General features: G+C 41.1%; 3 protein-coding genes across 11 annotated transcripts in view; 2 read left to right on the forward strand and 1 right to left on the reverse strand.

Moving 5' to 3' along the window:
• The window catches only part of LOC127377911 (cyclin-dependent kinase 17), a 39,592-nt gene extending 26,661 nt beyond the window's left edge, over positions 1 to 12,931 (forward strand). For 6 of the 8 annotated variants that reach the window (XM_051426225.1, XM_051426226.1, XM_051426230.1 and 3 more), the window contains 13 exons: positions 2,607 to 2,663; positions 2,769 to 2,883; positions 3,074 to 3,168; positions 3,273 to 3,335; positions 3,628 to 3,751; positions 4,311 to 4,431; positions 4,945 to 5,042; positions 5,146 to 5,251; positions 5,624 to 5,666; positions 5,776 to 5,866; positions 5,947 to 6,024; positions 7,363 to 7,484; positions 9,944 to 12,931. In XM_051426225.1, the coding sequence (XP_051282185.1) occupies positions 2,607 to 2,663; positions 2,769 to 2,883; positions 3,074 to 3,168; positions 3,273 to 3,335; positions 3,628 to 3,751; positions 4,311 to 4,431; positions 4,945 to 5,042; positions 5,146 to 5,251; positions 5,624 to 5,666; positions 5,776 to 5,866; positions 5,947 to 6,024; positions 7,363 to 7,466 (1,095 nt within the window). In that variant the 3' untranslated portion in view covers positions 7,467 to 7,484; positions 9,944 to 12,931. The remainder of the gene's footprint in view (positions 1 to 2,606; positions 2,664 to 2,768; positions 2,884 to 3,073; positions 3,169 to 3,272; positions 3,336 to 3,627; positions 3,752 to 4,310; positions 4,432 to 4,944; positions 5,043 to 5,145; positions 5,252 to 5,623; positions 5,667 to 5,775; positions 5,867 to 5,946; positions 6,025 to 7,362; positions 7,485 to 9,943) is intronic. The other 2 variants (XM_051426227.1, XM_051426232.1) reach the window with 1 other exon arrangement.
• Positions 12,932 to 12,961: 30 nt separating this feature from the next.
• On the reverse strand, positions 12,962 to 17,246 carry parapinopsina (parapinopsin a). 2 transcript variants are annotated; one of them, XM_051426259.1, is made up of 6 exons: positions 17,180 to 17,246; positions 16,004 to 16,365; positions 15,060 to 15,150; positions 14,742 to 14,979; positions 14,385 to 14,627; positions 12,962 to 14,250 (listed from the first exon to the last, which is right to left on the reverse strand). In XM_051426259.1, the coding sequence occupies exons 2-6, from the start codon at positions 16,332 to 16,334 to the stop codon at positions 14,110 to 14,112; spliced, it is 1,044 nt and encodes a 347-aa protein (XP_051282219.1). In that variant the 5' UTR covers positions 16,335 to 16,365; positions 17,180 to 17,246; the 3' UTR covers positions 12,962 to 14,109. The 2 variants fall into 2 exon arrangements, with proteins under 2 accessions (XP_051282219.1, XP_051282218.1); XM_051426258.1 differs by having other exon boundaries at positions 16,474 to 17,206.
• Positions 17,247 to 17,296: 50 nt separating this feature from the next.
• Positions 17,297 to 25,153, forward strand: ddx20 (DEAD (Asp-Glu-Ala-Asp) box polypeptide 20). Its single transcript, XM_051426207.1, has 11 exons — positions 17,297 to 17,527; positions 19,887 to 19,981; positions 20,473 to 20,641; positions 20,732 to 20,846; positions 21,006 to 21,148; positions 21,685 to 21,823; positions 22,012 to 22,070; positions 22,384 to 22,466; positions 22,642 to 22,747; positions 23,526 to 23,627; positions 23,750 to 25,153. The coding sequence occupies exons 1-11, from the start codon at positions 17,332 to 17,334 to the stop codon at positions 24,940 to 24,942; spliced, it is 2,400 nt and encodes a 799-aa protein (XP_051282167.1). The 5' UTR covers positions 17,297 to 17,331; the 3' UTR covers positions 24,943 to 25,153.
• The last annotated feature ends 105 nt before the right edge of the window (positions 25,154 to 25,258 follow it).

Genomic DNA, 25,258 nt, shown 5'->3' on the forward strand with positions numbered 1-25,258 from the left:
GTCTATTACTATCAGCAGGTTTAACATGGAAGAGGTGACACAGTGCACAGTGTTTATTGGTTGATTGATTGAAGCCCTGGCTACATCATGTTAATGAAAGGGCTCTTCTTACCTCCCACCTCCCCTTGCCTGCCACCTTTTTTCGTAGCAGAAGGCTGTCATTTTCCCTCTCCCACTCAGTACTCTCAATCCATCTTCTCCCTGCCCATCAAGCCTTCTTACTGTCACCACAAGGAGAGACCCCATGAAAAGTGAAATGTGGTCGAGGTAATGGACTCTCTTCTCAATCCACATTAGAACCGGGCTGCAGACATCTCTCTTCTCACATTTCTTCCTTCTGCTGTCTGTCCATCTATCTGTGTCTTCTCAGTTCCTGTACAGGCTCAGACAGGACGCACGCACATTTTGTTTGGTTTTATGTTGCTTTAATTTTGTCACTAAAACTTAGTCTGACCTAGTTCTGCTGAGTAAGCTCGCTGGAGCGTTAGGAATGAAATGAACCCATTGCTATCGAAAGCATACGCAGGCACAAACGCACACACACACTAAAAGGATTCTACGGTGCATAGACGGTGTGTGTGTGTGCAGTTGCATGCTATAAGCAGAGAGCTGGTTCAACAAGGCGAGAGGCCACAGATTTATTTTCTGGAGTGGGGTCGGTGTGGGGGAAGGGTAGTCACAATATATGTGTGTTCTGTATGTCTTTGTGTGTCACTGTGTGTATGTTTTGCTCATGAGACTGACTCCCCTGCCAAAAGAGCAGTACAGCTCAGCCACAGCTCCTGACAGCCCCTGTCACAAACACAGAGATGGGAGCAGTGTGTGTTTGTGTGTGTGTGTGTGTGTGTGTGTGTGTGTGTGTGTGTGTGTGTGTGTGTGTGTGTGTGTGTGTGTGTGTGTGTGTGTGTGTGTTTGTCTGCGTGTGTGCAGGGTGAGTGTGTTTACATCTGAGCATAGGCTGCATGTCTCATTGCAAATATCCTCTTGCTTACAAGCACACACACGGAACATGCCCCCTACACATACTGTATGTACATGCACACACATACACGCATCTCTGCAGTTTGTATTAATTTTTTATTAATTTTCTTTCTTTCTTTTTATTATTTTAAAGTATTGTAGATTACCAGATACAAAACTAAATATTGACCCTAAAACATAAATATTTGTATAATTTTAATTAATTATTCAAATTGCAATTTGTGCATACCCATGCACACACTTGTTTCAGTGTGTAAGTGTGTCATCATGTGTCTGAGCTCATTCTGATGTCGGCTTTTAGACATGCCTTTAAAGAGATCACATGCTTCATCAACTAACTTGGTCACTGGAGACCCTACCCCCCCATACGCACACATATATGCGCATAGCCGAGCATTGGCCTGACGTTCGTATAGGCATCATGATGGGACGGGCCAGCACTAGATTGAGGGAGATGGGTAGTTTCAGAGAGATGAACACAAATAAAGCATGGCTGAGACAGTGACAGAGATAGACTAATAATTGTGGAAAAGTGACAGAGAGAGGGATAAACACTGGCAGGCCTGTGGGTATCACAGCTTGACATATAGCTACATCCATCTATAATTCATGACCTCGAAACCCAGGGGCCACGTACATTATGCATATAAACCTTTATTAACTGATTTCAGAATTAATTCTGAATGCACACAGATGTGAAGTGCGCCTGCTGGATATCTATAGAATTTTTTAGAAGTAAACATGTAATCCCCATTTAAGTGTATGCCATATTTGGTTGTCGTTGTTATACTGACTTCCTGTGGCCAAAGAATATATGTGCAGCTGACAATGACATCACTTTGTAGCATTAAAGCGACAAAGGGAGGGGGCACTGTGGGATATTACATTTTGTTCAGATTAGACCAGCATAGCTTTTCCTTTCCTCCTGTTTGTACGATCATGTGTAATGCAATGTATTTGGTGTTGAATGATAATGATAATGACAACCAGAACCTGAGATATAAATTTCAGAGATCTGACCAAACATAAGTTTAAACCATGAGATAACATACAGTCTCCACAGGTGATAGACACATTCACATCGACATAACCTTTGTTCAGTGTCTCAGTAGTAGTTTATTTTCTAGTAGTTTTATGTAGGGTCCTCTTAGAAAAATGTCTTAATACCTGTCTTAAAAAGAGCCAAACACTAAAAACAGCATCAAATAAGTGTAAAAATGGTTAAACCAGCTAAGATCTTAAGGGATTTTTTATTTGATCCAATCATACACATGCTGTTTGCACATGGCTGCTTACTATTTTAAGTGTTCGTGGTGCTGAACTGTCAGAATCATAGAACGTAACAGTGCTCAGTAACAGACTGTAAGTGTTGGAGAAACGAAGCTAATGTTTTAGCACAGGCACGCACACACACACACACACACACACACACACACACACACACACACACACACACACACACACACACACACACACACAATATAATAAGGCCTAGTGTTTCAGACCCCTGCAGTTGTAGGCCAGATGTCAATAGCAATGGGACTGAAATCTGAACTAACAGCCATGGCCTGGAGTAGAGTGGCCTAGCGTAACTTCCTGAACTGTCTTCTTTCCATCTTCTCTAGTCTGAAATCGGCTTTGGGAAACTTGAGACCTACATCAAACTGGACAAACTAGGGGAGGTGAGATCAATAAAGAACATCAGCCACTGTGACACTGAGCACATAATCCTCAAACACTTGCTTGCTTTATTTCACAGTGTATTCACATGCTTTCTATCTCTGCAGGGGACCTACGCGACAGTGTTTAAGGGGCGAAGCAAGTTAACAGACAACTTAGTAGCTCTGAAAGAGATCCGGCTGGAGCATGAGGAGGGTGCGCCCTGCACAGCTATCAGGGAAGGTACTGAACTACTGACCATATTGTCAAGAAGCTTGTAAGGTTCTGACAGTGTTGTTGCGACCTACAGTAGTTGCTTATCTGTATTGCTTGCTTGCTCCCTGAGCTGTTTAGTGAACTATGAGCTGTTTTAGTTCTCCTCACAGGTTCTCTGTGCTTGACTGACAGTGTCTGATATGTCTCCCTCCTTTAGTGTCTCTACTGAAAGACTTGAAGCACGCCAATATTGTCACTCTCCATGACATTATCCACACTGACAAGTGCCTGACACTCGTGTTTGAGTACCTGGTGAGTGTCTGCGCATGTGTGTATGTTTGTTGTGTGTGTCTAGAGGGCGTATTGTACTAATCTTCTTTTTTGCTTGCTTGCTTTCTTTATTTCTCTCCCACCAGGAAAAAGATCTGAAGCAGTACATGGATGACTGTGGGAGCATCATGAGTGTTCACAATGTCAAGGTAATGTAAAGTAATGCATCTGTTCAGTACTGAGGGGAAATCTGTAGTTATGGAAGAATTGCTGCTACTCTTTTCAATTTCGCCTTGATTCCTACTTAAGATAGTAGCAGCTTGACTTCTAATGATAAATCTAAAAATATCTTTGTGCCCTTTGATCACTGTGTTGTAATAATGCCACATAATGTTTGCTTAATAACAATGATAACACATAACACAATACTTGGTTAATTATTGGAGTTTAACATATGTAAGTTTGTAACAATAAGTCATACTCCACTTCTCTCCTCTCCAGATATTCCTGTTCCAGCTGTTACGAGGTCTTGCATACTGCCACAAAAGGAAGGTCCTCCACAGAGACCTCAAACCCCAGAACCTGCTCATCAATGAAAAAGGAGAGCTCAAACTGGCAGACTTTGGTATACACAACTTAACTAACTAGAAGCACACATAGGTCTTGTATATCTTGAAATTTTCTGTATTGGTTTGACCACTAACCACTCATTTCTAGATGTAGCCCTTATTCCTACATGGCTTTTCAATACAATTAGATGTTATTTTTTTTTTACAAAAAAATATATATTATAAAACAGAAGCAAGAGCCTGCTTGCCCCACTAGCAGCCCCTATAGGCCATACTGCGCCTTAGACCCAACAGGACAACATACCGGTAGTTTGAAGTGATTAACCACCCAACACTGCCCTCCTTAGGTAATCATCAAAACATGACATAATGTTGTACATAGTCATAGTAGTATATCATTGTCTAAATAATCTTTGTAAATTACTAATTAATTCTGTGTTCCTCAGGTAAAACAGGAATCTGGATTATGAATCACATTGTCCATTGACATAAAACATTTTAATACGATTTACAGTTTGTTTTTAGTTTAATAAAGTAATAACAAAGTGTGTAAAAGTGTTTCTGAAATTTTTATCTTTTACATTCATTAACGTAACTTTTTGTGTTTGAATTAAGGTTTGGCACGAGCCAAGTCTGTTCCTACAAAGACCTACTCCAATGAAGTAGTGACATTATGGTACCGGCCACCAGATGTGCTTCTAGGCTCCACTGAGTACTCTACACCCATTGATATGTGGTGAGCAAACGCACATCTACAGCAAATACACACCATTTTCAGAGAAAAGCATAACACTAGCCCTGGATTTTGTCAATTCCCCAAACATTTCTTTTGGTCACTGTTGGTGTTGGTGTTGGGATTTAGTCCTATAACACATTTAGATTTTGAGGTACTTTGTAAATGACTGTGGTTTATTTCTGGACATAGAGTTGGAATCAGTCCCTTGTTTTTTATTAGACAGAACCCATAGTTTTTATTTGGGTTATGTGTCTTGTTTTTAGTGTCACTGAAGGAGTAACATTTGTCACTATTTTATTCAGCACTTGAGCACTTTGTATTTAATTTACGATACGTGTAACTTACATACTTTTCTATTGTTTTGTAGAGATTCCCTTTATATTAGCAGTTTGTATTTCCTTTCCTTGAATTGAACAATGTTGTCTATTGAACGAGTGTGTTAATGTCAAAAGTCACAACCTACTTGGTATAAGTTGTGTTTGCTTATTCCACGGTTTCTGTCCCTTTGTCCAGGGGTGTGGGCTGCATCTTTTATGAAATGATCACTGGCAGACCTCTCTTCCCTGGATCAACTGTGGAAGATGAGCTTCACCTCATATTTCGCATCCTTGGTGAGAAAAAAAATCTGATGAGCTTGTTTAACATGTATGCTTTTGTGTGTTTGGGTGTGTATACACTCAACATATGTGAAATGATCCTCTTTATCTTCAACAGGTACTCCTACAGAAGAGACTTGGTCTGGTATAACGACCAGTGAAGAGTTTAAGACGTACAATTTCCCTCGATACCAAGCGGAGCCCCTCGTCAACCACGCACCCAGGTGTGTAGTTATGGGTGTATGTGAATACAGCTGCACGTGTGTGCGTAGAGTAAAGGATAGAGTCGAAACTTTGGAGGTCTGTCTTTGAACAATAGTGAGGTGCCCACATGAACACTGAAACAGATTTTGCTTACTGTAAAAGCAAGCAAAACTTAATGCAATGTTCATATCGTCACCTGACCAGTCACTGTGATGCGTTAGATGTAACAAGATAAGAATTGATTTTCAGTAGGAGCTGTGGTCAAGCATTTCCGCCTCGGTTGAAATGGCAGGAACACTACACTATCCATATGGCTTAGGTCAGCATTTGACCACACTGACACTAAGTTCTCTCTTTCTCTCTTGCTTTCTCTCTTGCTCTCTCTGATACAGGATAGACAGCGATGGTCATGAGTTGCTTGCAATGCTTCTACAGGTAAAGAACATCGCTCTTAATGATGAATACTTGTAATATACGTACACCCAATGCATTGGATTAGACTGTGCTGTCTTTATATCCCCTCTTTGTCTCTTTGTGTCTGTAGTTTGAGGCTAAGAAGCGGGTATCAGCTGAGGAGGCTCTCAGACAATCGTATTTCAGAAGCCTTGGGGAGCAGGTTCAAACACTGGCAGACAGTAAGTACATACAGTCTAATGTGTTGAACGTGCACACGTAGCGTACAAACACTGTCTCACCAACCCTCTGTTGTTTTCAGCTGCATCCATCTTCTCTGTAAAAGGCATTCAGCTCCAGAAAGATCCTGGGAAAAGATCCTCAGTCTACCCAGAGTCAAGTAAGTTCTCCAAGATGGAAAAATAGAGGGGAAAACGAGACAATTAGGAATTCTCACTGGGAATATGATAGAAAATAGGTCTTGCTCCCTGTCCTCTACCTCTTCTCCCTCTTTTTCTCTCCGTCTAACTGTTTGCTTTATGTCGTCTCTCATGTCACTGTGTGGTCATACATGTCACACACGGTGTCTCAGTCTATCGGCAGGCTTATGCTTCCACTATATACAGATCCCCAACTCCCAACAGCCACTGCAGAGCACGTTAAAGGGAGTATTTTTTTGAAACCCAAATATTTTTGAATGCTTGGATCAGTTACTGCTATGCTCTGTGAAGGGGGAACGAGAGATGTTTTTTTTGCCAAGCTATCAGGGGTAGCAATGTCAGACCACCACTTTGGTCTAGGTTGAAAGATCTCAACAAATATTTGATGGATAGCCATGAAATTTTATACAGACATTCATGGTTCACAGAATTTGTATCCCAATGACTTTAAAGATCGCCTGACTTTTGGTCAAGTGCTACTATTAAGTTCATGTTTGTGGTTTTCAGTGAAATGTCTTGACCAATGTTAGATTGTTGGAGTTTTGGTACAAACATACTTCAGGATGAATTGTAACCACTGGAATCCCTTATGACCAAACATGTTCAAAACTAATGCCATTCCCATTAGCCATTTAGTGCTAATAAGCAATGGTTAGCACGCAGTTACACTAAGATGGTGAACATGGTAAACATTATACGAATTACCATTGTCACTGCTGTGAGGACGTTAGCATAGCATTGCTCCGCTGTGCTTAAGTACAACCGTAGTTTTCATAGTGAATAGTAATAAAGGGATTTATGTGCTTAAAAGAGATTCTACCAATGATCAAGAATATAAGCTGGCAGATTTAAGTCGTAGTTGCAGTAATTACAATGTGGAGATGTACATATAAATTCAACAATTGGATGTTGAAAGATGCTAAGACTTCCATCAAAGATAGTTGTACTACTGAATAAATGGTAGCACTCAGATTACTGAAGTTGCATCTTTGTCTGAAGCACAATACATTGTTGCATACCTGATGTGGCTTTTTGACATTTGCTTAGATTTACTTCAGTGTTTCTGTCTCTATCACAGTCTCAGCCTGTGCGTGTCTCTTTCTTCCTGCTTCCGCTGCCTCTCTGTCATGTTCTGATAAATTGTCCCTTCTCTTTCTTGGTACCCATGCTCCCCCTTCTTTCGCAATGTTCATCTTTTCCTTAATCCTTTCTCCCTTGTGTACCCTACTCCAACTCCTCCGTTACACCTCAATATTCCCAACCTCCTCCCTCCCCCCCCTAACCCTAACCCTAAAAAGTGATGGCCCATAAGCTAGGCTCTGCACCCTCGCAGTACTTCCAGAGAGAACCAGCCAATCCCAGGGCTCAGAGTCACAATCTCTCCTCCACTTCCACTGGCTGAGTGGCCCCTACCGTTCTGGTAAATACGGTCTCTTTCATTCTGTCTGTCTTCTAGCCAGTCCCACTTTTCCTTTTTTTTCTGTTTGCCGTTCACCTGGCCTCTTTCTGTCTGCCCATCTGCACTGTTGCAATCCCACTTAAAGTATGGTTCTCCCAGTTGCTGATCTGGACTAAATGCTGGTACATTTCACTTCCCACTTTTCAAAACAACACATTATTTGTTACCTGTTAAAAGTCACACCATTTTCAGTCTTTTTTATTGTATTTTTTGTTAATTCCTCTTCCTCTACCCATTCTTGCTCCTGCTGGCCTCCCTTCACATTTCCAGCCCTGCACCCACATGCACCATCTCAGCTTTCACTTACCTAATCCTCTTTTTCTCAGAGTGAGCCACTCCCAGTGTTTATTTCAGGGATGAAAGGGGGAAAAGTATATTCATATAAGAAAGGAATGTGATCAGAGAATGGGGATTGGGTCATTTGATTCTTTCCATTTTCAGTCTTGTTTAGGTTTCTGCAGCGAGAGATGTAGCCTTTTTGTTGAGTCTGTAAGTGAGGGTTTGGTTCAGTGTGTGTTTGGGTGGTTGTGTGTTATAAATGCATTTTCTCTTAGCGTGGATATGGTGTTTGATTTACTGCAGTGTGTTACAGTTAGTGGAAAGTGATTTACAGTATGATTTAGCTTCAGCCACATGAGATTACACACAGTATTACAAGCCCAAGAACAAGAATATGATCCAACTGTTAACTGTAAGTCTTGGCACTGATAACACCACTGTGACAATACATGGCCAAAAGTATCTGTCCACATACTTTTGTGTAATTCTCTCTTTAGGGATTTTAGACAGTAGTGTGCAACAGTTTGCGGAAATCCCCTTCAACACAACAACACTCTAATGCGCACACCATCCTTAAACAAATCTTGTTCTAGTGTGGTGTGGAAGTATTTGACTGGCCTGCACAGATCCCTAGGCCGCTTACTTATCGAACCTCTAAGAATAATGCATATTAATTGGGCTCTAATGCTTAAATGAACAAAAGTTCCACACTGAAAGTGAAGAATAGGACATTATTAATTAATATTAAATAAAATATTAAATTATTATTAAACTATAATTAACAAAGTGCACTTAGCTCTTTTCAGCAAAGTGTAAAAGTAACCTTTAACCTTTAGCTCGCAAGGGATTAATGATTGACAACATGTATGCTCAAAGAGAACAAGCCAATCATAGTGACTTAACCAATGGCTCCAGCCTATTGTTCTTTCTTAAAAAAACATTTTCTTAGTGGCATGAAGATCTGCAAAACCAATGTGATCTTGATTTTTTAAAGATAATTTTATTTGTGTGAAATGTTTCCAATTAAAATATGAGATAATCTTTTTATAATATATAAATATAATATAAGAGATTACAAATAGATAATTGTCTGAAAAGGGAACAAAAAGAAAGTCAACTAAATAGGAAACTTACATCAGAGACAATATATAATGAGGGAAATTTAGTACTACAAGTGCTGACAAGGAAGAGGTTTGGAAAATACAAATGCTAGTTCCTATCTTTGCTCTGGCTGTTTGCACCCATGACAACAAATAATAATAAAACATAAATAACATTAATAGAAAAGAATAAAACTTCACGTACATATTATTCATCGTGAACACCAGTGATATTTTCCAGCTTTAGAGACCTCTAGAGCTATAGTAGAGTAATTAAGTTAAAAGATATTTGATAAGTGTGTGAGTAGCAGTAAAAGTGAAAGATTTTTACTTTGATCTTTTACCAAATTACATTTTCTTTGATGATTTGGGACACCCACTGTGAGCCAGACCTTATTGCCCAACATCAGTGCCAGTTCTCACTAATGCTCTTCTGGCTGATGGGAACAAATCCTTAAAACCAGGTTCCAGGAAAGCCGTCCCAGAGGAATGGATGCTATTACAGCAGCTTATTAATTACCCATGGTTTGGAACTAGATGTTCAGCACTCACGTTTGTGTATAATGTTTGTGCGTCTAGAGCTGCAAGGATTAGTTGATCAACAGAAGATAAATAATTTAATAATCAATTTAGGTATTCTTTCAAGAAATATGCCATACATTTGATTTTTCCAGGTTGGAAACGTATTATATATATTATACTAAATTAGATATTTGGACATTTAATGAGGTCATCATGTGATGAGCACTCTTCATCATTTTCTGATGTTTCATAGGCCGAAGGATTAATGGAGAAGTTGGTAGATAAAATGATGATGAAAATAAGTGTTCAGCTGCCCTTTGTGTGTTCAGTGCTTTTGGCCATATAGTGTATATTTTTTGTTGCTGGCATGGAGTGAAATTTGCGAGTGTGTGGTATTGTGTGTTTGTGTGTCTAAATGAAATCCTAACCTTTTTCAAATCTCTCTCTCTCTCTCTCTCTCTCTCTCTCTCTCTCTCTCTCTCTCTCTCTCGCCCCCCCTCTCTCTCTTCTCTCGTTCAGCCCAGGGGAAGAGCAGGAGGCAGAGTGTGTTGTTTTAGTGCTGGCGGGGGCGCTGAGGTGAGGAGGACAGTGACACGTGGAGCTGTCCTGTCAGACATACATTCACTGACCCTGCCACACACACACTGAAGGAGTGACACACACCCTGCCACATAAACACACACTGAAGAAGAAAACACACTCCACACACACACACACACACACACACACACACACACACACACACACACACACACACACATACAGCAACATGTAAACAAAACCACACAGAACTATGGCTGAAGAATTCATACGTAACTAAAAAAAAAGAGAGACTCAGCTCAACCCTAAAGACAGAAAAAAATTTAAATGAGAGAAGTGCTGGAAGAAAAGTGGGAGAGTACAAGATTCTCCTTGCTGCTACTACCGCTGCTGTCCAGAAGAGGGCAGCATTTAGGACGTGGGCTGACTCGGTCTCTGAACCGAACTTGCTGTATCAGTGAGCCGTGAGGAAGAGGGGGTGAAAAGTGGACACGATTCGGAGGCAAAGAAAGAGAGACGAAACCTATCACCTTCTCTTGTGCTTTCCTTTTTTTTTTTTTTTTTTGACTATTGTTGTACATAAAGAGACTGAGCTGTAGAACTTTGCTTTTTCATAAACACGCCTCAGCCTGAATCCAAACTCTGAATATTGCACCTCAACCCTAAAACCCTCGCCTAACCTCTTGGCCCTTTATTACATGATCTTTAAACAACACACACAAACACATAGCCTCTCTCTTTCTTTCTCTCTCTCTATCTCTATCTCTCTCTCTCTGTCGCTCTCATTTTCTGTCTTTCTGTATCTCTCTTAAACACACACACACACACACACACACACACACACACACACACACACACACACACACACACACACTGGTGGCTCACTTGAAAGTTAAGAGTGTGTAGATCAATGGAGTTTACAGAGATAAACTTTAGCACCTTATTGTCCCATAGAGGTCAGGGTGGCTGTCATTACCTCATCAGTCACTCAAGCAGAGTAGGATGGAAAGTACTTTGTAGGTAGTAGAATGAAGAAGAATCAAAGTAACAAACCAAAAAAAAAGAGAAACAAAAACTCACTCAGCATAGGACAGACATATTTACCCTCACCAACGAAATTGGACACTTCACTACACTACAATTAAAAACACCCACAAACCAGTAGTAGACAATAACTACATTTGTCACATGCTCACATGCTGTAAAGAACACTACGCTGCGGGATGCTCCTGTTTAAGTACACAAGAAGGACAACCTGTAAAGACAGAGAGGTAAAGGAAGTGTACAAATCCTCACCTGCTTATTCTTAGACACCCCCTTCCTCTTTTGCCTTGACTCAGAAGTTGTCTTGATTTGTTGTGTGATGTACAGGTGTTGATGTTGAAATGTTCTCTTTGCACCTGATTTTTACCTCTTTAGATCATGAGTAGAACATTCAACCCCTATCCTGCCCAACTCCACCTGCATTTATTTTTACTACCCCCCCCAAATCTGTATATATGATCATACTTTTTACTTGTCAGAAGCAATGATAATTAATTCCAGGATGCTGTTCTCAGTCTTTACTGTGTTCCCACCGGAACAGTGTGGCGACTGGCTGGGGACGTGTTGCACATTCCTTGAGCTCAGGACTTATTGCTAGTGTCGTTTTGTGGATGCTGTGAGGTACAGCTGATCTCGTATGTCTCCCCAGTATAGCAGAGTACGCCGGACATGGCCTGAAAACTCTTTGCAAAGCTGGTTCAAACTGTATGTGAAGAAGAAGAAGAAGAAGAATCATTTCTCAGAATCAACCTGTCAGTCTTCTGTGTCATTCATTCTCTGTTCATTTGACCATAATATTGCTGTTCAGTGACTACCTTACCCATGTCTTTTGTCGTCATCTCTTCAAGCATGTTCGTGTATTAAACACAGCTGTTTTCAAGTTGGTATGTGAAATAGCTGCTGCTGGAAAAGGAATACCTCCAGTTGGTTCAAATTTTGCATGGGACATGACCTTATTACATGATTTTTACACCAAACACCACATTAACCTGCAATGGCTGCTCATAGAGTCTAGAGACCTTAAATAAGATGAAGACAACACAGTATTCAGCAACAATGTGATATGCTGCCAGCATTGGGACCAGCTTCGACTTCAAGCTGTACAGTACAGTGATGCAGCCTGTGTAACTGGGCGCTTACTTTTAACAGGACTTGAAGCCCTCAGACACGCTGTTGTTTCCTGCTGTTATTGTTCCTGCCAGAAACAACAGGACCAAAGTCAGTCCTCCAAGCGACAGGTGTTCAAGCACACAACTGTTTCACACACCAATCAGTTGACATGTCAACGTGTACTGTATCTATGAGATGGCCTGTGAGTGTAGATTGGAGTTTCCTGTTCCTCAGGCACTGACCTCGGGTCACTTCTGCATCTTTTTTTTTTTCTGAAATGAATTCAGAAAGGGTGAAGTGACCCTACGTCTGTGCCTGTCAGAAGGACTACTTATTTACCCAGAGTGTGACAGTATGTAGCATGTACATAGATGATCCCTCACTCTGTATATACAAAAGTGTATAGGTTTGATACAGCTATTCACACTCTGGCTTTTTTTTTGTTGCTTTTCTTTAATGAAAGTCATAGCAATATTTCTGTAATCAATAAAAAGCCAAGGTAATAGGATGAGTATGATTGCATTTGTGTTTGTTTAGAGAGGGAGGAGTGACTGTGAATGATCAAACTGTGAGACTTGACAAAACTGATGACAGGTTTTTTCTTGCTGTTTAACATGCTGGATCCAAAAGGCTGGAGTGAAGTATCATGTTGCAAAGGAGTATAACACACTGATTATTTTGATTTTTATCAATGAAAGCCATAAAGGTCATATATAGGTGACAAAGGTATATTTGTGTGCGAGCACAGACCTTCAGAAGCAAAGGGGATGTGTACACCTAATGAAAAATAAAAAAAAACCATGTAATTACCGATTTTTTTTCTTGTCATAAATCCTTTGAAAATATGTTGTTGTGATAAATTACATTATCAGCTACATTTTATTTTAGAATAAATGTGCATGTATATCATACATTTTTAGCAAACCATGAATGTTGTTTCTGTGTGGATTTGAACCCTTAATCTTTGAACCTTTCGATCTTTACGTCCTGTGGAATTGGCACAACTCCTGCATCCTCATGGTGAGATCAAAAATAATTACACATGATCAGCAACATCAGTGACAGGGAACAAGACAAAATAATTGTCGTTATTGTCATAATACATAAAAAGTTGAGACAGCCTCAGCAGGAACAGACAGATTTTAACACATGGAGAGTCTCATTAGTGTTTTCCTTCTTCCTTTTCACAGCTGCTTTAATGTGTTTTTTAAAAAATAGGACTACACAGAATTTGTAATGCCTCCATCATTACTGGCGTCCATATCAGTCCATTAACTTGGCTTTGTCTACATACACTGAATAAAATTATAAACGCAACACTTTTGTTTTTGCCCCCATTCATCATAAGCTGAACTCAAAGATCTAAGAGTTTCTCTATGTACACAAAAGGCCTATTTCTCTCAAATATTGTTCACAAATCTGTCAAAATCTGTGTTAGTGAGCACTTCTCCTTTGCCGAGATAATCCATCCACCTCACAGGTGTGGCATATCAAGATGCTGATCAGACAGCATGAGTATGGGTTGCACTGCGTGAGGCAAATGGTGGTCACACCAGATACTGACTGGTTTCCGGACCCCCCCAATACAGTGAAACTGCACCTTTTCGAGTGGCCTTTTATTGTGACCAGCCTAAGGCACACCTGTGCAATACCCATGCTGTCTGATCAGCATCTTGATATGCCACACCTGTGAGGTGGATGGATTATCTCGGCAAAGGAGAAGTGCTCACTAACACAGATTTTGACAGATTTGTGAACAATATTTGGGAGAAATGGGCCTGTTGTGTACATAGAGAAAGTCTTAGATCTTGAGTTCAGCTCATGATGAATGGGGGCAAAAACAAAAGTGTTTGCGTTTATAATTTTGTTCAGTGTATGTTGTTTTTATTTAATCTTTCCTTGCAGTCCAGTGCAGACAGCGTTGGCCAACAGTTGGAAGTAGTTCTGATGATCTCGTGCTGCCTCAGGCGTTAGGGGATTCATGTACACTTTTATTCTTTCAGAGGTTCTTTAGGGGAGACTTTTTGGCTCTTGTTGAGAGAAGCAACCGTGGTCTCCGCCTCAGACATTTGTGGATCCGAGGCCCACGGGTTCCATCCACACAGGACAGTGGGAACAGCGTATCCTCGAAACTGGAAACACACATACAGCATACATGATCAGTACAGGCAAATGATGGTGAATGATTAAATAATCCTGCATTATTATTTCTTTCTCTTTTCTTTGCTTGTGTGTGTGAATATAAATGTGCATTATCAACGATTACCTGTCTGTTCATGAAAATATATATGATGGGATTGTAGACAGTGCTGCTTTTAGCCAAGTAAACAGGTATGGTAGCGATGATGGGGTCAATATATAGACTGGAGTCTATGATGACGGCAAGGGCCATCGCAGCATATGGCAGCCATGTCACTAGGAAGGCCAACACCATAACCACTACCATACGTGCCACCTGCATCTCCACGCGATGTGTGCTGCCAGCCTCAGATATCTGTAGCTTGGTCACCTAGAATGCCAAAATACAAACAAAAAGACTGTATTGTGATGCCGGTACAAGAAACAAAAGTGTCATATTTCCATCATTGAGTGTATCTGGCTACCCCACATTCATGTGGCTCACCTGGCGGAGGGTCCACAAGAGTCGTGAGTAAGACACCAGGATGATAGAAAAGGGCACAGCAAAGCAAAAGCAAAAGTATATGATGATGTAGGACATGTTGCCAATATCCCGGCTGTACCAGTTGGGAGCGCAGGAGGTCTTGACGCCCTCCAGCTCATAACTTCCCCAACCAAACAGAGGTGGAGTGTTCCACAAAAAGGACCACATCCAGGACAGTACCACTCCAGCGACTGCATGTCTGAGGACAGCAGAGATGGTGTTTTAATCAAGTTTTCTACTCTGCGTGAGGAAATGAAATGTTGATGGTCACTACTGTACCTAGTCTGGAACAGGACAGCACCCATGGGATAGCACACCACTATGTAGCGTTCAACAGAAATGACTCCTATTGTACACAGACTTGCTATACCTGACAGAAAAAGAAGGAATATGTAAAGACTTTTTGGTGGAAAACATCCTGCTACTGAGTATTGTGCAAATTAATGAAAGTAACTAGATACATTTACTTACTACTATATAGTACTATATAGCAATTTGGAGTATTTTCATTTTATGCTGCTTCTTTACAACATTTCAGAGGGAAATATTGTACTTTCTACTCTACTACATTAGTCTGAAAGCTATAGTTAATTGCTTTTCTCAATAAGATTTTACATAAAACATATAAGTTTATAAAATACAACACATTAGAGATTAAACTAGTAGTTCTTGACCTTTTGGGCTCACGATGCCTTATAGTCAATGTCCATTGTTATGATTCATGTATACTAATTCCAACAAAGGAGGATTTCACTTTAAAACTTCTCGTATGGTCTCATTTAAATAACTTTTTAAATAAAGATTTTAAAAAAGTCCGCAAAAATAACACAAATGTATGTAACAGTATTTTTTAAAAAAATGTCTTCTGTTCAACCTCAAATCATCCCCTGACGCCCTCATATTTATCTTTATATTAACCCTTAGATTGGGTACCACTGGACTAAACTACTGAAAGTATATAAAGTAGTTAAAACTAGCTCTACCTTAACTAGCTACACTTACTTTAGATTTTTTAGATATAAATTACGCTGATAATACTTGTTCTCTTACTTTTCTCTTTCTTTTACTTACTTCTCTGCATTTGATTAGATTCCTAATAGAATATTTTTACTTTGCTACATTTTTACTTTTACTTAAGTGAAGGATCAGAGTACTTCCACCACTGTGCAAATTAAATCATACCAAGTTGTAAGTAACACTTCAACGTGCAAACTTTAACTCACCAAAAAAGGCTACAGCAAAGCCCTCCATCACGCAGCCCACACGTCCCAGGCTGAAGTATCCCATGGCACTGGTAACTGTGGTGGGCAGACCTCCAAATACAGCACAGCCCAGGTCACATATGGCCAGGTTAACCAGGGCATAGCTGAGTGGCTGTCTCAGCTGTCTGTGTTTCATTGTCACCACGATCACCAGGACATTGAGGAGGATCCCCACTACAGAGAACACGCCCATGATAACGGCCAGTATGGTGTAGCCAGTCCGAGAGAGGAGCTCTGTGTCGACTGAGCTATGAGAGGATGAGGAGTTTCTATGTAGGACAAGGTGCTCCATTTTGCTCAGTGTAGAGTGCTCTAGCTGCTCCCTGATATGACAATAAAGGGTCAGTGGTCCATCTACAACCTTAGATCAAAACAAATCCAACATCCACAGTAATCCAACAATATCAACAACCAGTGAAGTCTTTCTCTACCGATGCTGCATGTTTGCTGCTCTGGTGCAGCTGCAGAGAAGAGAAGGAGATGGGGTCCTCTTAATAAGTCCAATAAGAGGAGAGGGGCTCTAGACCGTGACATTTAATTCTTGGAAACCAAATCCGTAGATCCGGATTGTGAAGACAATAATTCTGTCTAATATCCTGTAAGACTGCACTTTCCATGATTACTGGCCCAGCTGCCCCCTGAGTAATGAAGCAAGGATTCAGTAACACAATATGGTTTTAAGGATTAAATGTCTGCTGGTTAAAGGCATAGAAGGAGCATTGTAGCTGGTTAATATCACAGATTTTTGTACTTATAGTGGTACTTAATACTTTGCCTTGTAAAAAGCTTTTGGCTGGCGGAGAATGTAAAGTTAATAAACATTTTTGTTTAGAATAAGTGACCCTTTATAAGGGGTTGGACGTTGGGACTAACAACTTTATCAATTGTTAATAGATCATTTACCAATGTTTTATAGAGCTGCTATTAGCCATTAATAGGAACTTCTGGGTTGCCAGGTCGTGGACTCTTTTTAGCGTTTTAATATATTGGGAACGGCCACCAATGAATGCCAACATCTATACCTGCATTATTACCAAATAGCCTATTAAAGGATAATCTAGACAACCCTAAAGTTCAAATGAATAGTTAATAAAGTATATAATAGAAAAGTTTATCTCAAACGAATATGATTCCGACCCAGGTGGTCTTCTTTTGGTCCAGCTTTCACTCTTTTTGCATTATTCACAGGTGCGGTCAGTTCCCCTCCCGGCCACAAGAGGGCGCTACAGTCTGCAGCTGCTCCGCGCATTAAAGCAGCTGCGTTTGATCTCCGGCGGTAAACAGTCAACATGGCTGCCTCCGTGAGGAGAGCAGCTCACGACATAGAAACGCGAAAACGGACCGACGATGTGCTTCTGTCGGAGGGGATCGACTTCAGCTCCCTGCTGCTGTCTCGGGCCGTGCTGGACGGACTGTCCGCCGCAGGCTTTCAGAAACCCTCCCCGATCCAGCTCAAGGCGATCCCGCTGGGCCGCTGCGGACTTGGTGGGTGCATTAAAGCAGTACAGGCCAGTGCACGTGTGTGTGTGTGTGTGTCTCTCTGTGTCTCTCTGTGTCTCTCTGTCTCTCTCTCTCTTACACACACAGAGAGAGAGAGAGAGAGAGAGAGTGAGAGAGAGTGAGTGAGTGAGTGAGTGAGTGAGTGAGTGAGTGAGTGAGTGAGTGAGTGAGTGAGTGAGTGTGTGAGTGTGTCTGTCTGTCTGTCTGTCTGTCTGTCTGTCTGTCTGTCTGTCTGTCTGTCTGTCTGTCTGTCTGTCTGTCTGTCTGTCTGAGTCTGTGTGAGTCTGTGTGTGTGAGTGTCTCACTCTCTGTGTGTGTGTGTGTGTGTGTGTGTGAGAGAGAGAGAGAGAGTGAGAGTGAGTGAGTGAGTGAGTGAGTGTCTGTGTGTGTGTGGAGAGAGAGAGAGAGAGAGAGAGAGATAGTATTAGTGTATGGAGGGTGTTTATGTAGCTGCTGACTGGATCGGCCCTCTGAATCTGTCATTTGTGCTGTTCGACCAAACACAGCAAGTTTTTATTTGCACCATATTCATATGAAGTCAGTTCAAATACAGTAGCAGTCATATTTCAAATTTAAGCAATTTTGTATTATTACTTTATTTATTATTAACCCAACAACGTATCCTGCAGATGGCACCCAGCTGCCCTGGCAGTAGGGGTATAAGGAAATATGGATACACTTGAGTATGGCAATATTTTTGTATTGTGATATTGTATTGATTCTCACAAGCACTGAATCTATTTTTGTGTGGAAACACCCGACTGTTAGACAGCAGTGTTGTAAACTGAGGGCTATGATGTTGGATGTTATAGAGACTGATAAATACAAATGCACAACCCACTCACAATTTGATGCATATGGTGGTGGTCTTTATATGACAGTTTTCCAAAGAAGAAAATCTGAATCACAATATATCACCTTGATTACAGTATCACACAATATATTGAATATATATCAAAGTCCTACCTGACAGTACTGCACTTAGACTGATACTACTGATCCAAATTGCACTACTAAACAATTCATGACTTACGATCAGGCTAATTAAGGAATGACTGACAGTGCAGGCTCGGAATGGTTCAAGTCAGAGTTGAGAACATTGGCCGATTAATCGCGTAATTGATGTCAAATATTCTCTTCCTCCAGCCTCTAAATTGTAAGAATTTGCTTATTGTCAGTCTTATGTGAAAGTAAACCTAACACCGTGTCTTTATTTTTTAAGGCAGAAATGCTACATAATATATACACATAATGTAGCTTGTCAACTGTGAATGTTTGCTGGTTATCTTATTATTCTTTAATAGTAAACTGAATACTTTTTTTTTTTTTTTTTTTAGACTGGTGGTCAGATAAAATAAGCGATTTTATTTGACCGCACTGCAACCAACAATTATTTTCATTACTCATTAATCAACTGTTTTGTATGTGTCACAAAAAAGTGAAAATGCCTTTTATAACCTGCCACAGGTGGTCCAAAACCTAACCTGACTAATTTCATTCTTTGGCTGATTGGATTAGAAAGAATTAGTGATAACAAAGATAGCGGTCAGTGGATTTTCTCCTCAGCTGAAGGATTTACAGATAAAACCAAAAGATAGGGCTGTGTTGTACTGTTGGACATGAATTCTGGGAAAAGGGAAAAAACAAAAATGAACAAACTGTTCAGTGTTGAATGTGTATGTTTGTGTGAGTTCATGTGCATACAGTCTTATATAGCATCTAGCATGAAGATTTCCAGAATTATATAATAGTCAGTTGTTGATTTACTGATGCCAGCTTAGTTTTTGTCTTAATAATTTGCATGTTATGTGTCTAATGATAAAGGGTCGGTTGACAAGTGACAACTCACCCTGTTACACTTAGGTTTTTGGTTTAATTGGTTGTGAGATATCTGTCACTGAGATTTCTACCTCCACCTCAATAATGGAGGTAAACTGGATTTAGTTTCTTGTAAAATAGGATATTACACTTTATAATGTTTTACTTTCAAAAAACTGAATGTACACCTTTGTTACATAACATGCAACCGGATAAAATCGTTCATCCTCTCATTGGAGATGTAGTTAATTTCCACTTGCAGGTTGCCTGTGTTGTGAAAACGCTCTCGCCTGCAGCTCTGAAGTGGAGAGCTGTTAATCACAGTGTACTTGAAGTAATCACCTGTGATTTGTTTAACCGTGGAAAGGAGGCTCATGATTCGATGCAGCAGAGGAGGCACTCTAGCTGTGAACCATTGTGTCAATATTGCACCTAATCAAATGTAATAAACTGTGGAAGTCAAAACTGTGATTTTGCTTATTCAGACGAATTGTGTGAGCCCTACATTGTCCATCTGCTGTTTCAGATTTGATCGTACAGGCGAAGTCTGGCACGGGGAAGACATGTGTGTTCTGCACCATCGCCCTGGACTCTCTGATCCTGGAGAATCCTGGAACTCAGGTGAGCGGATTTAAATCCAGTGGAGATCAAGACGACCAGTGGAATATATGGAGAAATGTATCTTTCCTGTTCTTTTAATCTCAGTGTTGCATGTGACGGACTTCAGGCATCTTCTAATGAATAATGATGAAAAGAAGGTATTCAGAAGGGGAAACGCAACTTTTATTTTATTTTTTACTTTATCACTGCTCATTTTACCAACAACAGATGGTCATGAGAAGTAATCACTTTGGTTTTGGGGGCTTCTTAAATGTGATGGCTTTAAGCTGCTCAGTGTCGATGAGTAAATGAAAGAGGACTATTATTGATTAAGCATAAAGGTCTTCTTGATGAACGGGCTGCATTCTAGTGCACTGTAATCGTATTAGCTGTGGGGTCTTACAGATTGGGAACTATCCCTACCTATCCTTAATTAATTGGGGGCAGATTAAGAATAGGTGTTAATTAATCTAATTTTCTTAACAAATGCCACCCCCCCCCCACTCCTGCAGGTTCTTGTCTTGGCTCCTACACGTGAGATAGCGGTGCAGATCCACTCCGTAGTGATGGCCATAGGCTGTGCCATGGAGGGCCTTGAGTGCCATGTCTTCATCGGAGGCAGGCCTGTGAGTCAGGACAAACCCCATCTGAAGAAGTGCCATGTAGCTGTGGGCTCACCTGGTAAGAGGCCAACAGCGAGGCATTACGTGTTTATCTAACCAACATGCTGTTATTTGTGTTTTGTAACTATGCTCCCGGTTATGTACACAGGTCGTATCAAGCAGCTTATCGAGCTGGGCATGTTGTCCACCGCCAGCATCAGACTGTTTGTTCTGGATGAGGCAGACAAGCTGCTGGAGGAAGGCAGCTTCCAGGAACAGATAAAGTAAGATGGACGGAGACATCGTTAATCATACTCCTATTTAATTAGACACACGATGCGACAGCAGGCCGGTGATGTTATTCAGAGTGCTTAAAAGACTTAAGACCTTCAAAAACAAATCTGTATGAATGAAATATCACATCTCCGCCGCTCTCTCTCCAGCTGGATCTTTTCCTCTCTGCCTGTGAACAAACAGATGCTCGCACTCTCCGCCACCTACCCAGAATCCCTCGCTCAGCATCTTACCCGCTACATGAGAGAGCCCACGTTTGTGAGACTCAATCCAGGTGACATGGGCCTTAAAGGTAAGACCTTGCTCTGTACTGAGACCACAGTTGCCACAACAAGAATAACCCCAAAAAATCCTATATAAATGGTTTAAAGCATCAGTTTATATCAGGCAAATTAGTTGACCTATCAGCTATATTTAGATCACATATTTAGAATGTAGAGTGTCAAATGAACGCCTGTCCTGGCTAACAGAGACGCCTCATAATAGGACAACATGGACGTGATAATGAAGCTTGTAATGTGACATGTTTTAAAGGCTTATTTCCTGGCAGAGAATGTTATTTCTTCCTGAGGGTGTGAAGTGATTGACAGTAAGCAAAGAGTAACACAAGACTCGCTCTGAAAACAGTCATCTCTCTGACAGAATTACTTACTCTGATGTTTGTAACAGACTTTTTTCACACTGTGTACAAAGTGGACGGTGGAAAATCCCACCAAAATCACTTTGGATGATTTACTTGTCCCCTTGCAAAAACACTGTTTTTCTTTTCAGTCGTTTGCTTGAGTTGACATTCTCCCTTGTATGTTGTCCTTGTGCGCCCCCTGCCAGGTCTGAAGCAGTATTACAAGCTGGTGCAGTCCCATCCACTAGCTCACAAGGTTTTCGAGGAGAAGGTGCAGCACTTGATGGAGCTTTTCAGTAAAATCCCATTCAACCAGGCCCTGGTGTTCTCCAACCTACACACAAGGTGACACATGCTGTTAATGTGTCTTAATGGGTGCTCTCGATGATCTTTATCACCAAGAAAACAAAAAAATCTCAGTTGTGCATTTTGAATTGATACTGAACATTCATAATTTCTGATTGCTGATGAATTGATGATGCATCTCTGAGAAAAAAATTCTTAAACGCTGTTGCTCTGTATTGCTCCCGCAGGGCTCAGCACCTGGCAGACATCCTGTCCTCCAAAGGATTACCTGCTGTTTGTATCTCAGGTGAGCGGACCTTTGGAAAATATTAATGAAATGATTAATCAATTAACAGAAAATCATGTTTTATATTACCTTACATTTCTGTCTTTTGTGTGGTATCTGTCTATTTGGGGATTTCTTTGACTGTTGGAAAGGCATCTGTTTGGGGTTGGGTAATTTGACATCTCATAAATGTAGTAACTAATTGAATACATGAAAAAAATTATTGATTGTGAATATCATTGCTGTGATTTAGGCCTGTTGCTGACTGTCTGTCTTAGCAGAGTTGCTTTCAGTTGATCTGATCTGATGTGACTGTGTGTGATGACCTGTACAGGTGGTCTGAGTCAGGACCAGAGACTGGAGGCGATGTCAAAACTGAAGCAGTACCAATGCAGGGTCCTCATCTCCACTGACCTGGTGACACACACACACACACACACACACACTCACACTCACACTCACACTCACACTCACTCCATTGTACTGCTTTCAATATGTCACCCATCACTAGTGTTATTTGTCCTTTTATTTCTGATCAGCTTCTGTTCTTTAATTCCGGCTGTTTCTCTCTCTCTCTTTTCCTTCTCGTCAGACTTCCAGAGGTATAGATGCAGACAAAGTAAACTTGGTGATAAACCTGGATGTGCCGCAGGACTGGGAGACCTATATGCACCGAATCGGACGGGCGGGGCGCTTTGGTTAGTCTCCAATATCGTTTGGTTATAGCAGAACACAAGCACACTAAACTAAACTAAAAACACAGTCTAAAATAGCTGAAATTTAGTTTTTGCTTGTATTAAAAGAGGAAAGCAAATGCTTTGTTGTGCTGCATTCATTTATTCATTCTTATTTTTCCATTCAGTCAGAATTTTCTTAACATTGCCAAAAAAAAAAAAATCCAATCTTACACAGACCATTGTTGATGTTCAGTGTTGTAGCCCACACAGAAATCACTTTCTCTCCTGCTGGTATTTTGTTTGTATAAAAAGTCTGTAATGTTGCTCTGAATTAGACTGGATTTGCCTGGGCAGTGAGCATTTCCTGGTTCTTTCTTACTGCATTAAACACCATTTTGAGATTAGCTTGGGCCTTTGGAGTATTAGCAGGGTTGACCCACCTAGCAAGGTCAATAGGTTTCCTAATGATCTGCATTTAATTATAATTATCTTGACTTAACTTGTGCGTTGTCTTGGAAACAGAAGGTAATTCAATCTTTGCTTGCACACTGTGTGTGTGTGTGTGTGTGTGTGTGTGTGTGTGTGTGTGTGTGTGTGTGTGTGTGTGTGTGTGTGTGTGTGTGTGTGTGTGTGTGTGTGTGTGTGTGTGTGTGTGTGTGTGTGTGTGTGTGTGTGTGTGTGTGTGTGTGTGTGTGTGTGTGTGTGTCATCCCTTGACACACAACTCGCACACACACCCTTCTTTTATCCCTTCCTGTTATTTGAAATGGGTTCTCATCAGGATTACATTTTATTTGTAGGCACTCAGGGGCTGGCGGTGACCTACTGTTGCCATGGTGAAGAGGAAAACAAGATGATGGCTATTGCTCAAAAGTGCGGCCTGAGTTTGTCTGCGTTGCCATGTGAGTTTTTCATGCAGCATGTGTAACTTTTTCCTCTCTTTGACATTAAATTAAAGCCTTTTGTTTTAATGTGGATAGTGGAAGTAATTCTGGAAATCTTATCTCTCTTCTGTCTTTTGTAGCCATCATAGAGCCAGGGTTGATGAATGAGCCGTGTGACTGGGATGTCTGCACTGAGGCTGCCACTCCGGGCGCCTTATCCCAGCTCTCCTCCAGGACCGATAAGAAGAGGCGTACCAGGTTGGTCACGGATCAAGCTCTAGAGCACAGTGGACAAAGAAAGCCACAGAGGATCCATCCAGCTCCAGAACTGGGAGAACACAGCAGACAAAGAAAGCCACAGAGGATCCATGCAGCACCAGAACTGGTAGCACACAGCGAAGAGAATCCTAGAAAAGTGTCTCCTGCAAAGGACACTCGTCCGCAGAGTCCTCCTCAGGCGGCGCCCACTCGAAAAGAGCTGCAAGACGCTCTGCCAAAGATCCCTCCTCTCAGCTCGTTCAAGAGTTGTAGGTCGACGTTTATGACCTTTGAGGAGGCTGAGCGGGACTTCCACAGCTTCATTACCACAGGATTGGGGAGATCAGTGGAGGTCATCAGGGAGTTCAGAGGTCGAGAGGACAGTGGCCCCGATGAGCAGAATGGGCATAGAGAATCTGTCACACTTGGTGATGACGGTGCTCTTAGTTTAAAACTTGGAAAACGGTGGAAATCTGACTTTTCTTGTCCAAGGTCAACCCCAAGTTCTTCAACCTCAAAATCTGAGTGCGATGGTGAATATAAAGCAAACACTGAGCCTCAGACTGAAGCTAGACAAACACCCACTGTGTCCAAAACAAAGGCAGAGACAACCAAATCTAAAGCTTATGCTTCCTCTGCACCTCAAATATATCCCCAGACAACCTGTGCATCAAATGAGAGAGCTTTGTCTCAGCCCTACAAATCTGTAGCAGACGTTAAGTCGAGCAGGCGACCCAGTCCGACCGGCAGGAACGAATCAAGAAAGATTAAAGAAGAGATTGAGGAACGAGGCAAAAAGACTTCAGAGAAAATGAATGTAGAGCAAAATGAGATGGAATGGGATGAAGGAGAACACGATGATGATGATGATGATGATGAAGAAGACGAAGATGAGGAAGAGGAGTGGAGTGCTGAAATGTACTGGAGAGCCAGCTACAGAGCCTGGAATGATTACTATGCCTCCATGTCTCCTTTTCAAGAGCAAGGTTACCAAAGTTACTACAGCGCAGCACACAACTGGATGGCAGCTTATCGTATGAATGCTGTCTACATGGAAGAACTCCGGAAGTACTGACTGGTCTAATACTGTTAATCAGGACGTTCAGACGGGCTGGAGATATGTGTCTGAATGCCTCCTAAAAAAAAAAAAAAAGACACTTAATTAGGATGGACTTGAGTACAAATGCACTTTTGGTCCAACACATTGCACTTAAATGTCTTGAGTGTGTATTTTTCAACGAATGTCCCAATCACTTGTCTAATAAATTTCCAGTACGGAGCATGTATTTCAAAGCATTCTTCTGTTATGGCTCTACACATTCACATGCTTATAAAAATTGCTTTTTTAAAATAAAGTATACAGGACATCCACATCACTAGGTGTTAATCTA

This window comes from Dicentrarchus labrax, unplaced genomic scaffold (assembly GCF_905237075.1).
Source record: "Dicentrarchus labrax unplaced genomic scaffold, dlabrax2021, whole genome shotgun sequence".
Taxonomy (NCBI): domain Eukaryota; kingdom Metazoa; phylum Chordata; class Actinopteri; family Moronidae; genus Dicentrarchus; species Dicentrarchus labrax.